Source organism: Pleurodeles waltl, chromosome 1_2 (assembly GCF_031143425.1).
Source record: "Pleurodeles waltl isolate 20211129_DDA chromosome 1_2, aPleWal1.hap1.20221129, whole genome shotgun sequence".
NCBI classification, from domain to species: Eukaryota; Metazoa; Chordata; class Amphibia; order Caudata; family Salamandridae; genus Pleurodeles; species Pleurodeles waltl.
Window position 1 is genome coordinate 514,732,735 of NC_090437.1, and position 14,889 is coordinate 514,747,623.

The following is a 14,889-nucleotide window of genomic DNA, read 5'->3' on the forward strand; positions in this document are numbered from 1 at the left end:
AGTGGGGTAAATTAAAGTGGATTGTACTAAGTGGGGTGGATTGGGGTGGTGTGTGTGGACTGGGTAGCAGTCGACTTGATTAAAGTAGGGTGAATTTATTGACGTGGGTGGATTGGTTTGTTTGGATTGGAGTAGGGTGGGTTGTATTGGAGTAGTGGGTTGTATTGGAGTAGGGTGTGTTGGACTGGAGTGGGTGAGATGGATTAGAGTGGATCGGACTGGAGTGGGGTGGACTGGACTGGAGTGGATTCGGGAGGGGTGGATTGGGGTGAGGTGTGTTGTATTGGAGTAGACCTCAAAACTATTTTTGTGGTGTTTAATTTTGGGTTCCAAAGCCTTTCTCACCAGGGATGTCAAAAGGCACAGTATGACTTAGAGCAATATAAACACACATACAGAACTATTTTTTATTTTAACAAAAAAAAGTTAAAAATGAGGATTATATTTATTTACAAGGTTAACATCTAATGAAGAGAAACCGTGAAACAGGAACAGAAAGGGCAGCCAATTTGCAAAAATGAAATAAACAACTGAAAAGGATAGGGGTTAAACTGGAAAAGATGTAGACTTAATTTATATTGTGCTGTGAGGTGTCAAGAATTCAGTAGATAGTCATTAACCAAAAAGTGGAGGATTATAAAGGTTCTAAAATGTGCTGGAACAAGCCTATCTTTGTGCACAAGTTAAGGCATTCCATACATTTAATGCGATTTCTGTAGACTCTGTTACAAAAAACAAAAAAAAACGATCCCTAGCAGCATGCATATTCGAGGAAAACAAAGAAAGGGATTCCATGTCAATAATAACTATCTTAGAAGATAGCTTACAGAACAGGGGAATGTTTCAGAGGTATATTTTTAATCACAGCAGTAAATAAATAAATCTGATGCTCCTAAGTGTGTTATGGATGTGAAAATATTTTTTTATTTTATGTATGTTCTATTTTAAATTTGGTCCTAGTTTTTTTAAATGTTAGTATTAAAACTACGTGTAATTTCTTGTGCTATACCTCCACCGGAATACAAATAGGCAATTGTATGTGCACATACTTAGTGTGTTGCAGGAATGACCAGCAATTTTGTGCCATTAAACTCAAGCAATACACTCTATTCTAAGACGGAATCATTGGTGCAACAATCACTGAATTATGCCATTTAGAGTAGATGGAAGGTGGACTTTGTGATGTGCTGTGTTTTCTTTGTGGGAAACCTGTGTAAGGTGAGTCTTTATTTTTTTTTAATGTCACAATGAAACACGGCAACAGCCAAGCTCAAGTGTTCCCACTGTAATTAAACATTTACTAAAATATTACTTTGATTTAAAGGCGTGACCATGCACAAGGTTGTTGTAGCACAGTTGTTTACTGAGGAAAGGCTTTGGCGAGGCCCCCGATTGCACAGTCGTTCATTTTGACAAAAGTGCATGAATGTCCCAGATTGCCTTTTGATGGGTGAAGCGCTCCAAATGAAAATTAGTGAAGGAAGGGCCTTCAAGTGGTAAAAACAAGTTCTAGTTTGTGGACCAATAGGGAAATGGTACGTAAGAGCCCACAGGACTCCCACAAAGAGGGAACTTCCATCTCCAGACGTTCGGGAAAGATCATTACTTTACCTTCACTGATTGTTGAATAATTGGTAGGGAGCCTGGGATAGGTCTGGGTACTAAATGTTCATACCCTGATATGGCCTACAGTTGAAGGATCAAGGTAAGAGTGCACACATGCCCTTCCTCTTTCAGGGCTTCCAAATGTCAATGTTAGGTGTCTGTTTGACACAGGCAGAAGTAGGACGGTGTAGAAGCCACCTGAGAATGATGAGGGAGGAGAAACACAGTACGGGTTATGAAGAGTGTCCTACGGATCTAGCGATCATTCACCAGAAATGGTCAAAAGGTTGCAGAAGTCCTGGAGATGGGCACTTTACAAATGTGTGACTTCTCTTATGATTGTAGTAATAAGATGTGAAGAGATGTTAGTAATAAATCACTATAATGTCTCTGGGATTGTATGTCTAATACTGTCTAACAATCTCAATATGGCAATTCAAGAAATGTTACAAAATATGACATGAACCTGAAGAGGGATCACAATCCTGTTCTATTCTGCCAACCTCCAGACAGATTACAGCTAAAGATCAACATCATAGCATCTTATGACACAAGGATAACCATGGAGGAGGGTGGCAAGTCTGACGAGTAATTTATGAGGCACCATAGCTTGTATGTGCCTTTACAATTTTGGCATTAAGAAGAACTTCTAAGTGTGCACCTGGAAGACTGCACCAGTAGCATGTTTTCTGGCATACTTTTAGGAATATAACATACAATTCTATACTACAGAGAGGCACTACCACATTGCAACAGTGCAATTATTTCCATTTTTCATTATGGAGCTACCATTTTATTGTCTAGAGAAAGAACAGTGCTCTTACATGTAGGTAAACCATGTTACAAAGTAGAGAGATATGGAGATAAAAAAAAGTATTTCTGTTATCTGCGCAAGCGAGTGGGATTGAGCAGGATGCGCATGGCAGCAGCTTTGGAAACGTAGACGCTGATGCATTAAGGAAAGTAAGACTCTGTGGAGTACCTTGAAGAACCAAGCCAGAAATCTAAAGATGATATTTTCTGCTGTGTACTCAAACACAAGTAATTCAATCAGTAGATTTGTAGAGCGTTACTTGTCACCCCTGAGCGTATTCAGCAACTGGCAGGTTCCAGTTGATTAGCAGACCAGCTAGGTCTTCAAAAAAGGGTAGCTTGTTCCATGTCTTCGCTGCTAGAGAGGAGAAGGAGTGAACTCTGCATCTGCTACGTCTGATGCAGGTGGTGAGGGTTAGACAAAGGGACATGAAGCAGAGGTGTCTGGTGGGAGGATGGAAGTTCAGGCAGTGGTTCAAGTAGGTGGGACTGCAGTTGTAAAGGGCCTTGTATGCACGGGTCAGAAGTTTGAACTGGAAAGTCTCTGTACAGGGAGCCAGTGCAGTTCCCTGAGGTAGCCAGTGATGTGGATTCCAGGACAGAATGTATGATGGAACAAACTAATGTGAGAACTATGCATGCCTGAACAACGCGGTCGAAACAACGTCAGTGTTGTTTCCATGCATGCCTTTATAATGATTTTTCTTTGTGAAAGCATGCCTCGTAAAGGCATGTGTGGTTCTAGCATGCCATTCCCCAAACCACCCTAAAAACACAAGTACCCCGACCCCTCTACCTGCCCTAAAAAAACACAACTATCCCGACCCCCTACCTGCCCTAAAAAACACAACTACCCCGGCCCGCCCCACCACCCTAAAAACACTACTACCCCAACCCGCCCCAGCCCTACTACCCTGCCCCACCCACCCCAAAAATAATACCTGACCCATCCCACTAGTCCTAAAAACACTATTACCCTGACCTGCCGCACCCACCCATAAAACATAACTACCGCAACCTGCCCCAACCACACTAAAAACACTACCCCACCCGCCCTAAAAACACTACTACCCTGACCTGTCCTAAAAACATAGCTGCCCCAACTCCCCACATGCCCTAAAAACACTACTACGCTGACCTGTCCTAAAAGCAAAGCTACCCCGACTCCCCACCCGCCCTAAAAACATAACTACCCGACCACTGCCCTAAAAACACAACTACCCCGAACCCCCACCACCCGCTTTATAAACACAACTACCCAGCTTCCCCACCCGCCCCAAAAACACTACTACCCTGACCCTCCACCACCCGCCCTAAAAACACTACCCCCACCACCCTTAACATAACTATCCCGACCACCACACCTGCCCTAAACAAATAACTACCCTGCCCCCACCCGCCCGAAAAACACAAGTGCCCTGACTCCCCAGCACCCACCCTAAAAACACCACTACCGACCCCTCACCCACTCGAAAAACATAACTACCCGACCCCCACCCCATTAAAAAAAATGGCCCAACTCCCCCAACCATGCCCCAGCCCTACTTACCTGACAGTGTCCTCTCCTGATGCACTTTCCCTTATTCTCTGCCTTACCCACGCATGTGCGTTGTTCAGCACATGCATGGGTAAAGCACAGAAAAAGCCCTGTGTTGTTCCGGCAAGCGTCGTTCCGCTTGCGATGCAAACAGCACTGCTCTTTCAGACTCATTGGTCCAGACGTTGCCCTCCAGGACAAGCCTGGCTGCAGTGTTCTGTGTGGTCTGTAGCCATTGGAGGAGGTGAGCTGCAATCCCTGCGTAGTGTGTTGCCGTAGTGTAGTGGGCTGGAAATGAACCTGGGTGAAAGTGCATCTGCAGCTTTGGGGTAGCCATTTGACTATCTTACGAAGCATGCGGAGGATGACAAAGCAGGTGGAGGAGATCGAGTTGACCTGAGTCATGATGGTTAGCTTGCTGTCCAGAATGAGGCCTAGGTTACTAGCATGGTCAGTGGAGAGAGGAGTAGGTCTGAGTTCTGAGGGCCACCAGGATGCATTCCAGGGGTACTTTTGTTTCTGAACATAAGAAATCTGTCTTGCCTATGTTCAGCATCAGGCAGTTGTCCTTCATTCAGTTGGCTACGTCTCTTATGCGGTTATGTAAGTTGTTCTTGGTGTTGGTGGTGTCTTTGGAGAGGGAGAGGATGAGTTGTGCGTCATCATTTTAGGATATGATGTTGAGTACGCAGGTTTTGGCGTTGCTGGTCAGAGGTGTCATGTAAGACTTGAAGAGGGTGGGGCTAAGCGAGGATTCTTGGGATACTCCACAGATGATTTCCTTTGGTTTAGAAGTAAAGGGGGGGGGGGGGGGGGGGGAGGCGGGCTTTTTGCATTCTTCCAGTGCAGAAAGATGCAATTCATCTGAGGGTTGTTCCTTGGATGCCTATGCTGTGCAGCTTTGTGATGAGTGTGTGGCAGGATACTCTATTGAAGTCTGCTGAAAGGTCTATGAGGATCAGAGCCCCAGTCTCTCCTCAGTCAAGTAGGGCTTGGATGTCGCCTGTAGCTGCAGTGAGGGCTGCCTTGGTGTAGGGTTGCTGCGGAATCTTGATTGGGAGGAGTCGAGTAGGAGGTTCCGTTCTAGGTATGAGGAAAGTTGTTGGTTGATGGCTTTTTCTAATGGAGCCAGCTTGTCCTACAAGACACACCTCTATCATGAACTCTGTCCACTCAGGGGCCCCAACCACCCCATGCCCTCACCACATCTTCAACCTAGGCGAAACTAGAATCAGCCACATACTCACCACCTTGTTCAACACCTCATTCATCATGGACACCTTCCCCGAGGACTGGAAATATGCAGAAGTCAACACCCTACTAAAGAAACCATGGGCAGACCCAATGGAACTCAAAAACTACTGACCGATCTGTCTTGTCCCGTTTAGAAGCTCCCGTACTAGAAAGTAAACGGACAACCAAAACAAAGTACTACAGTTATTTTCAGATATCACATCACATGAAAAGAGGATGCAGGTTGGGAAGCTTATGATGTGATCACAATGCAAGGGTATTAGTTTTGGAGCAGATATCCATAAAAGGGTTTCTCATAGTTTGAAGCTTGCAACAGACATAAAGAGCAAGTTGGCTTGTGTAACATGCAGCACACTTACATTCAGATACAATCCTGAATTGCATACCAAAACAAAAATACGTAACGTAACAAGAGAAAAATTGCAACTTTCATATGAGTTCAGAAAATACATTACACCATAGCTTCTCTTGCACATTCTGTTCGCCTACCTTTAGTTTCCTCCTAGCATTGAATTTCTTCAAGCAGTCTACCGTCTCCTGTCTGTGCATCATAGAAGCCACAGTAGAACGTTGCTGCAAAGGAAAAAAAAAACAGTTAGGCAAATAATTTATCCATCCCTTAAATTCAATAGGATTATAAGTGCTGTTTTAAAACAACACCTTTACACTGAGCCCTACGAAAGATTATGTAGAATGGAAAAAGCAAAACGATAAGGCACAGACTTCATAGTGTGTTCATAATAAAACATTTCTGTAGCAAAATCAAATATTTCCTTTTATACTATTTAACTTGGTAAAATACCCTTGTGGAATAACCATTTTTAATTTGTTTACCACTGGCGTAGAAAACCCAGGTGCAAATGCTCCGTCAACATGCTTAAAGAATGATCAAGATATGTCCACGTCACTTAACTCCTACGACTCAAATAGCAGAATAGCAGCGTGACTACATTTTTTTTTAAACCACACATTCCCACGCCTTGACAATAAAAACGAACACTGCATCCTTTAATAAAATAATTTGTACAATTGGCAGCTAACATACAAATCGACAGGCAGGAGTGAAGCTCCCTCTCACTCCATCTAATAACCTACTTGAGAGGAGGCAATGGAACAAGCTAATACTAATGGTGACAAGTAGGACCTTTCAATGTCCCATATGTTGTATCCTAGTGAAACGCCATTTCAGTTCTGTGCTGACCAATCAGACTGTGTCAAGGCTTGTATGGTGAGCTCCAGCACAAATGGAGTATCGGAAGCATGATACGTTATGATAATTCAACAGTGTCCCACTAGAGTAACGTGTCTGAAAATACTTGGAACTACTTGGTTGCAAAAATAACTCGCAGGGAACAAATGTATGGTGCCTTGCAAAAACAGTATTCAGAATTCAACTATCAACAAGTGCGTTGACATGAATTCAGCTAGGCTACTACTGGCAGCATGGGGGCCTACATTCATGGCACCAAGGTACATTCGTACTAGGCTAAGGGGAAGTCATCCTGTGCTGCACAGGAGCACTTGCCTGCTGAGACTCCTCCCAACATGAGAAGAGCATGGTGGTGTTCCCACCAAGCCCTCTGTCAACGTGCCCACTCTCCTGCTCCTCCACCACTACTCCCAAATCGTCTGTGATTCTCCTGGGATAACTTGACTGCACTATCTTCTATCTACACAAACCTTACATACCTTCTCCATCACTCACATTTTAAGTATCACGTGGAAGCATAAGGATTGCTTTCCTAGTGTTACATGCCCAGATTTTTGTAAATTATTTGCTAACATACTAGCTAATACAGCAAGGACCTACATATTAAAATTGAATATAGTGTAAAATGGGGTGACTTACACAGATCCATGGATGCTTGAGTGCTTCCGTGGCACAAATCCGTTTAGCAGGATTGATCGTAAGCATTTTATTTATAAGGTCTTTGGCTTCAGGGGTTACTGTATCCCACTCTGGAGATGGAAACTGAAATATTCATTAAATTACAAAATACAGTTTAATGACAGTACCATTTTTCATTGCAATGCAAGATATACATGTTTTACTATCTGGATTATGAAATTTGATTATCTTGTCACAGATGGCAAGCCACCCAAACATAGCACATTAGAACCTCAATACGCACTTATTAATTTATAATATTTAGGACTAATCGCTGAAAGCATACAGATTTTTTTGTGCCCCACATTTTCCAGTTTTGTTAATTTTGATCAAAAAACTTGGGCTGAGGTTGAACGTTCATCTTAGAACTAGTTTCACGCTCGCAAGCAAATCCAACATTGTCCTTATGAACGTAAAAGTGTTCAGCCATAACCAATAATAAATCTCAAAAAGTGTAATTTCGAATATTCTTACCAGTCTACATTAAAGGACGCTATGTTCAAAGGTCATAGATCCCATTCAAGTAATTTTTGTCTTAAGGGGCTGAAACGTCAAACTTCAACTATTTTTTATTTTTTTTATTTAATTGTGGCAGTTCGCAGTACAACATTTTCAAGGATACTTTGCTCTGGCTTTATTTGACATTACATGCTGACAGCCGCGCTTGAAACAAGGGAGCACTGCACTGTCACTTTCCTTTTTACGGTTTTGTAAACCCTTTCAAAGTTTAATATGTGCATAAATTGCTTAAAATCTGGTTTTGTTATTTTTTTACTGGAATATGTTTTCGAATTTTTCTCACGTGCTGATGAAGCAGATTGATTGATACTCTTTCAGTTCCATAGGGATCAAATACTCTGTCTTGATCACTCAAGTCCCTCCAGGATCCACTTTGATACACTGAATAATATGGAAACAAACAACACTCCACTGCATGGTAAACCAGCGTTTATCCCTGCCCCCGGTACCCGGCAGCATGTGAAACTGGTACCTTGACTTATTTTGACCTTGGTGTCACAGTAATGTATCACGTGCACACATTCTAGGGCCTGCCCCTGACAATGCAAGAAGCAGAACCTACTCTGTGACCTGAAAGGGGAAAAGTAAGCGTGCCCTCAGACTAGGCTGTGGACTACTGTCCCTGTCCTCACATAAATTAACTGTGGCAGCTTCTGAATCTACAGTGTAACCAGACCTTTTTTCTTTGTCAGTAAGAGTGCTGTTTACCCTCACTGATAAAGATATCCTGTGATCTGAAGCCCAGAAGTTGGGGCCGACAACCTGTGTGCATATCAGGTGTGTGTATGTGCAGTACATGCATATTACATGTATTGTGATACAACTGTATACGCTTGAATACTGGGGTCTTAGGGGGCTCATTTTGGATGCCCCTAGTTAAGCATAGCAGATTATGGAGAAACAGGGCAGCTTTCCCAGGCAGTGGAAGTGTATTATCTGCATTCCCGTTGCTACAGGGTGAAGATCCACACAACTGTGAGGGGGGATCCTTGTGAAAATTTCATGAAGACCCTGTTAGCAAAGGAATGCTGGTTAGTTCTTCCGGACTTCTGCCACTTGGAGCATGGAAGAGGGTGAGACGAGGGCTGCGCTTTCATTTGTTCAAGGAAAGGAAGTTTCTAGGCAGTGCCTGCATTTTCTTGTGTCTCATTACTGCTTCAGTAAGGTTGATGATAGTGAGAAGCAGAGATATCACCCTTCATTGTGCTCTGGAGTATGCCTGTTTGGATTTAGCCCCATCACTACCTGCAGACACATCAATTTGCACAACGGCTGAGTCAGGAGAGACACCTGGAAATGGCATTTGAAAGAGAACCAATCCAAGTGTGAAACATGAAACAGTGGACCCACATTCCTTGTCTGAAAAATGTGCATACAATTATTATCCATACCATCTGGCTTTGCCCCAGTTATGAGTTCTTCTTGACCTAGGAAAGGGTTGCTCCACAGAATACTGAAATGTCTGCTGTGTAACTAGGAATAGTCTCTGTATGACAGAGGGTCCTCAGGAGGGGAGGATCTGACTGAAGGGCATAGAAGCCGGTCTGCTTGGTAAAGTGGAAGCTGACGAACAGGGAGAGACAGAAATAACCCATATGGTAAAGAGGTCCTAATCTTGGCCTCTCTGCACATTTCATGAGTGAACTCTATCATGAGGGTACCAGAGAAAAGATTCCGGTGTTCAGACATTTTTCCTGCTACAGCACATAAAGAAAATGGAATTTGCACCACAAAAGAGAGAAGCCAGGAACAGTCTAAAGCATGGGTACTCGCAAACATTTTCCCAGGGGCCAAAAAGTTTGGTCTGTGACGTACCTGGGGGCCGCACTGATGCCAGGGCGGTGGCGGTCAGGTGGGGTGACTAGGGGGATTGGTGGCAAGGTAGGTGTAGGGGAAACAAAGGATATACATCTAGTGGCTGAAATAAACAACGGGAAACCAGAAAACCTGGAATTAATCCCAGCTTTCCCACTTTTCCAAATTGTGTGATCCTAGGCAATTGTTTAGTGTCACTTTCCCTCCTTTTTCTGCATTATCACATTTAAGATGACCTTGAAATACATGATTCATGGTGTGCGCTGCACATAACCTGCTTCTATGTTTGATTTAATAAACTATAATGTTGTTTATGTGTGATAAGAACCCAGGCCACCCATAAAGTGCACATACCAAGTGACTTGCCTCTTTAATTTACTATTGGTGGTGTTCTCAGGGTAAGGGAAATAATTAATGTTTCCAAATTTATGTTTGAAAACTATCACTTTAAAAGGAATACATCTCAATGCACTGATAAAATAAATTGTACTAAGGCGAAAAGGTTCTTCATGTTAACTAAACACACTTAATTAATTTTGAAGAGACGGTCTTAGTTTTACACTTATGCTGCAAGATGGCTTTAAAAATAGAGGCAGGAGTCCCTTCTTCCTTTCTTTAGCACCAATTAAGTTTGAAATTAAAGATTGTGTGTGTATTTAATATTTTTGTTAGTGCGGAGTCGAGCAAACAGCTGCCCAGTGCTCCTGTTGCCCCAGGGGCTGCATGTAAAGGTCAGAGGGGCCGCATGAGGCCCGCAGGCCGTACTTTGAGTATCCCTGGTCTAAGGGCTGCAACACCACCACAGAGATATCATTGCAAAGAAACTCAGCTGGGAGACCACAACTGCTACATCCAATTTACCAGTGTGCATCCAGCCAAGCCAGCTGCCACTGTCAAAGACTGATCTGACTTCACAGGCCTGCCCATTGTGGCTGCTCCTTCAACCCTGACCTCAACAAGGGTGCCCCTGAAGCATCCACAAAGATAAGACCAGGTCCATAGGTGATGGGAGCATGCATCCGGTGTGGGCTATACAGACGTAACACAACTAAAAGTAGGTTAACGTGAGACTTAGTCTACGTTGGAGGATAAAGACCAACATATAAAAGCTAGACTGCCACACTGCATAACACCTTTTAAACAAGGACTGAAAGCAACATTGAACCACTTGAGTCTGCTTTGAGTTGCCTGCACCTGTGCCTAATTATTGCCTTTTCCTTGTAACTTTGTAAACTGTAGCGACAAACTCAACCATTGCAGGAAAGAGAGGGACAACAGAGAACATGAGGGGGTGTAGCATTTCACTGTTTGATATAACTGGTTACAATCCTGTATTACCCATGTTATTCAGTATTTACATTTGCTATGTAATTGAAGTATTTTTTTTCAAAAAAGGTAAGCACTGGGCTGGACATTACACTACTGTGTCTATTCGTTATCTTGGGTTGTGAGCTCTTGCTCTCTTCCTGCCCACACCATCTGAGGACCCTGTGGTTCCTTGCTCTCGCTATCCAGATAGTCAATGGGGGAACAGGTTGTACTTCCCACCGTTTGTAGAGCAACAGAAGGAATACCCCAGGACACCCGTGGCAAGCTACCTCATCCACCACAGTTGGGGTCAAGTAGCTTCAGACTTGTTCTAATGGGGTCTGAGAATCCACAGTTAATGCTTCAATATGTCAGCTTGTTCCTTAGTTTAAATATCAAATTACTGCATCTCCCTCAGCAGCAATACTTTCATGCACTCTGGATTACGGTATGCACTATTAGAAGCACTCATTTAAATTGCCACCTCACAGGGCTGTACTGTTACAGTGAGACCATGTTAGGTATTCCATGTACCTACTGTTGTGTTACACAGCTGTAAAGTACATTTATTAGTCTCAGTCAAATATGTCCAATATTTGACAACAATAAATAGAAGGGTAAAGGAAAATACATCTGAGAAAGCCTTAATTTTACCATCAAATACAAAATGGAGACGCCAACAGAAAAATTGTCAGTAACCGTTACACTCTGCAAGCCTCACACAATACACCAACAAATGTCAAAAGCCTACTCTTACGTACATCATAGGCACCAGCTTTGATCTGCTGGTACAGCCGGTGCTGATCTTCATCCCAGAACGGTGGGTATCCAACCAGGAGAATGTAAAGAATGACACCTAGAGAGTGAAAATAACAGACAGATTATGAAGTTTTGAGGCAAGGGCTATCACATTTGCAAAAGTGAAAAACAGAAACGTATTAAATAGTTGCATTACTTGGTCAATCTGTGCTTTTCACATTATCAACATTTAGTTGGTGGAACAAGAATGAGTATTCTCGGGGTCCACCATTAAAACCTAAGGTATAATGCATACAATGACGTCCTTGAGCAAGGAATTCTACCTATTAAGGTGTATCTGAAGAACCACATAAAATGAGGAGTTGAGTATTATGATGAATTCCATCTCAAGGAGTGAGCATTAAGAACAGTGATGAGTACAGCACTGCAAAACATGTTTTAAAGTCCTGTAGGAGGAGTAGAATCTCAAGGAGTACAGAGTAGAACCTCAAGGAATAAGAAGTGTAATCTTGAGAAATTAGGTGGTGAATCTCAAATAGTAATGAATAGAGTACTACAAAGGCTGGGGAATTTCATTTCATGAAGTGATGAGTAGATTACTGTAAGACACGAAGAGTTCAGTATGAAGGAATGAGGAGAAGAGCACTGCATAGAGTACATTACAATACAGACAGAAGTATAAAAAGAAAGAATATAAAGAACAAGTTACTGACATTCCGGTAACAAATTATCTACGTCTTCCCTATGTGGCCATCCCATCCCAGGAGTGATGCATCTGTTGCTACTGTGAGATCTGGTTGGGGTTGGGAGAGGGATCTGCCTCTGACCCAATTGCAATTTGAAAGCCACCACTGAAGACCTTGCGCAGTTCCCTCTGAGATATGGACCATGTTGGAGAAATTCCCCTGATGAACCGCAAGTAATATCTGTGGGCAGGCAGGAAGAGGATGTGGAAATAGGCGTCCTGCAAGTCCAACTCTACCATCCAGTCTCCAGGACAGAAAGGACCTAAACCACAGTGAGCATTTTGAACTTCTCCTTTCTATGGAAGAAATTGAGGGGCCGGAGGTCTAGGATAGGGCAAAGGCTGTTGTTCTTTTTGGGCACCAGAAAGTAGCAGGAATAACAACCACAACTTACTTCTGGCATAGGGACGCTCTCTATGGCTCTCTTGACAAAGAGAGCCATAACTTCCTCATGCAGAAGTGGCAAGTAATCCTCCTTCATCCAGTCGTAAGATGCTAGTCTTGTTGGGGGAGGGGGAGCAGCCCATTTGGACTATTTGCTAAACCTACCTGTCTGTCCTGAAGGATCCCTAGTGGTGCAGGGGATGGCGAATCCTGCCTCCAAATGGTCCGGGATGAAGCGATGGACTAGGAAGGTTTGGAGGCTGCAGTGGGGGTGGAGTGGGCAGACCGCTAGCTTCCTGATCCACAAGCACGTTGGATCTCGCATCCATGGCCATGCAGAGGCTGGGTAGCATCAGCGGCTTGGTGGCTGGTGGGAAAAGGATGCGGTTAGATGCCCTTCAATAGCCATGAAAGGGCCAAAAAAAACAGACTGAGTGGGGCAGAGGAGCGGTTGTGAAGCAAAGGGACCGAGCCATAGTCCCACACTCCTTAAAGTGCTCAACTGCTGAGTCCGCTTTATCTCCGAAGAGATGGGTGTCTTCGAACGGCATGTCCATGAGTGACTGCTAGACATCCCCGAAAAGACAGACGTCCTCAAGCAGGTGTGGCATTCTAAGGCCACCGTTGATGCAACCGATCTATCCAGTGAGTTGGTGGTGTCAAGCCCAGTATGTATTGTGAACTTGGATGCATTTCTCCCATCAGCAACGGCTTGGGAAATAACAGCCCGGGCCTCGTCTATGTCCTGCGAGAGCACCTGCGTAACCCTATCCCATAAAGTAAAGGAATAGCTGCCCCAAAGGCATGCTGTGTTCACAGATCGCAATGCTAGACTGGAGGATGAGAACAACTTCTTCCCAGTTTGATCCAGTTTCTTGGTTTCCCTATCGGGGGTGGATGGGAATGTGCCCGATAAAGAAGCCTGGATGACAAGACTCTCAGGCGTAGGGTGTTGGGTCAGGAATTCAGGGCCATTCTGCACAGGCGTGTGATTCGCCTTTTCACATGAGCTCCTGTGCTGGGTCAGGACCAGGTACCCAGTAGGACATCAGTGAGGACTTCGTTAAAAGGTAAAAGGGGTTCCGAGATGGAAGCCCCAGGATGAAGTTGAAGAACGTTTGTTCTTCTTCAGCAACTTTTTCTTGTGACCCGAATGTGCTGAGGACTTAGAGTGGGATGAAGAAGAGTGGTGAATGCTCCGTGAGCAGTCTCATGATGTCCTCATCAACAAGACCAGGAGCGACGCAAAACCAAGCGCTGGGACGCTAGGCGCTTTAGAGACTGCTCCCTCATAGCCTTTGGGTTCATGGCCTGGCACTCTGAGCATGACTTCAGGTCGTGGTTGCGCTCCAGACACCACAAGCACACGAGGTGCAGATCCATCACTGACCTCATGTGGTGACCGGAGTCACACAGCTTGAAACCGGTCTTACATGATATCCTCGACACACCAAAAAAGTGTCAAAAAATTCAACAAAACGGCTGAAGAGGGTAGCTCTTTGTAGCGCATAGGTGGGCGCAGTCCAGGCTCTACATCAATCTTCTGGAGTAAGCGCGATCAGGCTTGCACTCAAAGCATTCCTTCCTTCTCTTCAAGGGAAAGTGGTGCAGGTGTTCATCAACCCCACCACCGCCATGTGGTACTGCAACAACAGGACGGAGTGGGGTTGTGGGCCCTTCGTCAAGATGCTCTGTGCCATTGAACATGGCTGGAATGCCAGGGAATATCCCTAGTGGAGCAGATGAACTCAGCTGTCCATGCATGGTCGATCACGAATGGCGCCTCCATCCGGTGGTGGTGCAAGGAGGAGAGGAGTACTGTAAGGAGCAAGTAAAGTACCACGGGGTAGAATCACAAGGAGAATGGTACTTGGAGGAGCATAATCACAAAAAAACAAGTAAAGTGCACATGTGTACAAGCAAAGGAGGCTCAAGTTCAACTTGGGTCAGTGCTTGGTCCTGGCTCTTGTTTATAGTTGAAGAATGTCAGATAGAAATATCAGCGGACTGCCCTCTCCCCCATTCAGTTTTGAAAATTAAAAAAGCACTATCCAACACAATGTTTGACTCAGAATAGGCCCTTGCATGGTAAAGCACATGTATCCATGCCTCAAGTGACCCAACTTCAAGTGTATCTGGTGCCCTGACTATTTCAGCCGCAGCATGCATGAAAACCTGCATGTGCATTGCAGGTGTAAGCTGAAAATTGACACTGAGACCAGACCCTGGCTCCGAGGGCTTGGATGGATGCCAAAAGCATA

At 44.2% G+C, this 14,889-nt stretch overlaps 1 protein-coding gene across 25 annotated transcripts in view; it reads right to left on the reverse strand.

Annotated features, from left to right (window-relative positions):
- Positions 1-14,889, reverse strand: part of CAMK2D (calcium/calmodulin dependent protein kinase II delta) — a 624,934-nt gene that overhangs the window by 172,992 nt on the left and 437,053 nt on the right. For all 25 annotated transcript variants that reach the window (XM_069242054.1, XM_069242030.1, XM_069242039.1 and 22 more), the window contains exons 9-11: positions 11,501-11,595; positions 7,059-7,181; positions 5,699-5,782 (exon numbers count right to left, since the gene is read on the reverse strand). In XM_069242054.1, coding sequence (XP_069098155.1) covers positions 5,699-5,782; positions 7,059-7,181; positions 11,501-11,595 — 302 coding nt within the window. The remainder of the gene's footprint in view (positions 1-5,698; positions 5,783-7,058; positions 7,182-11,500; positions 11,596-14,889) is intronic.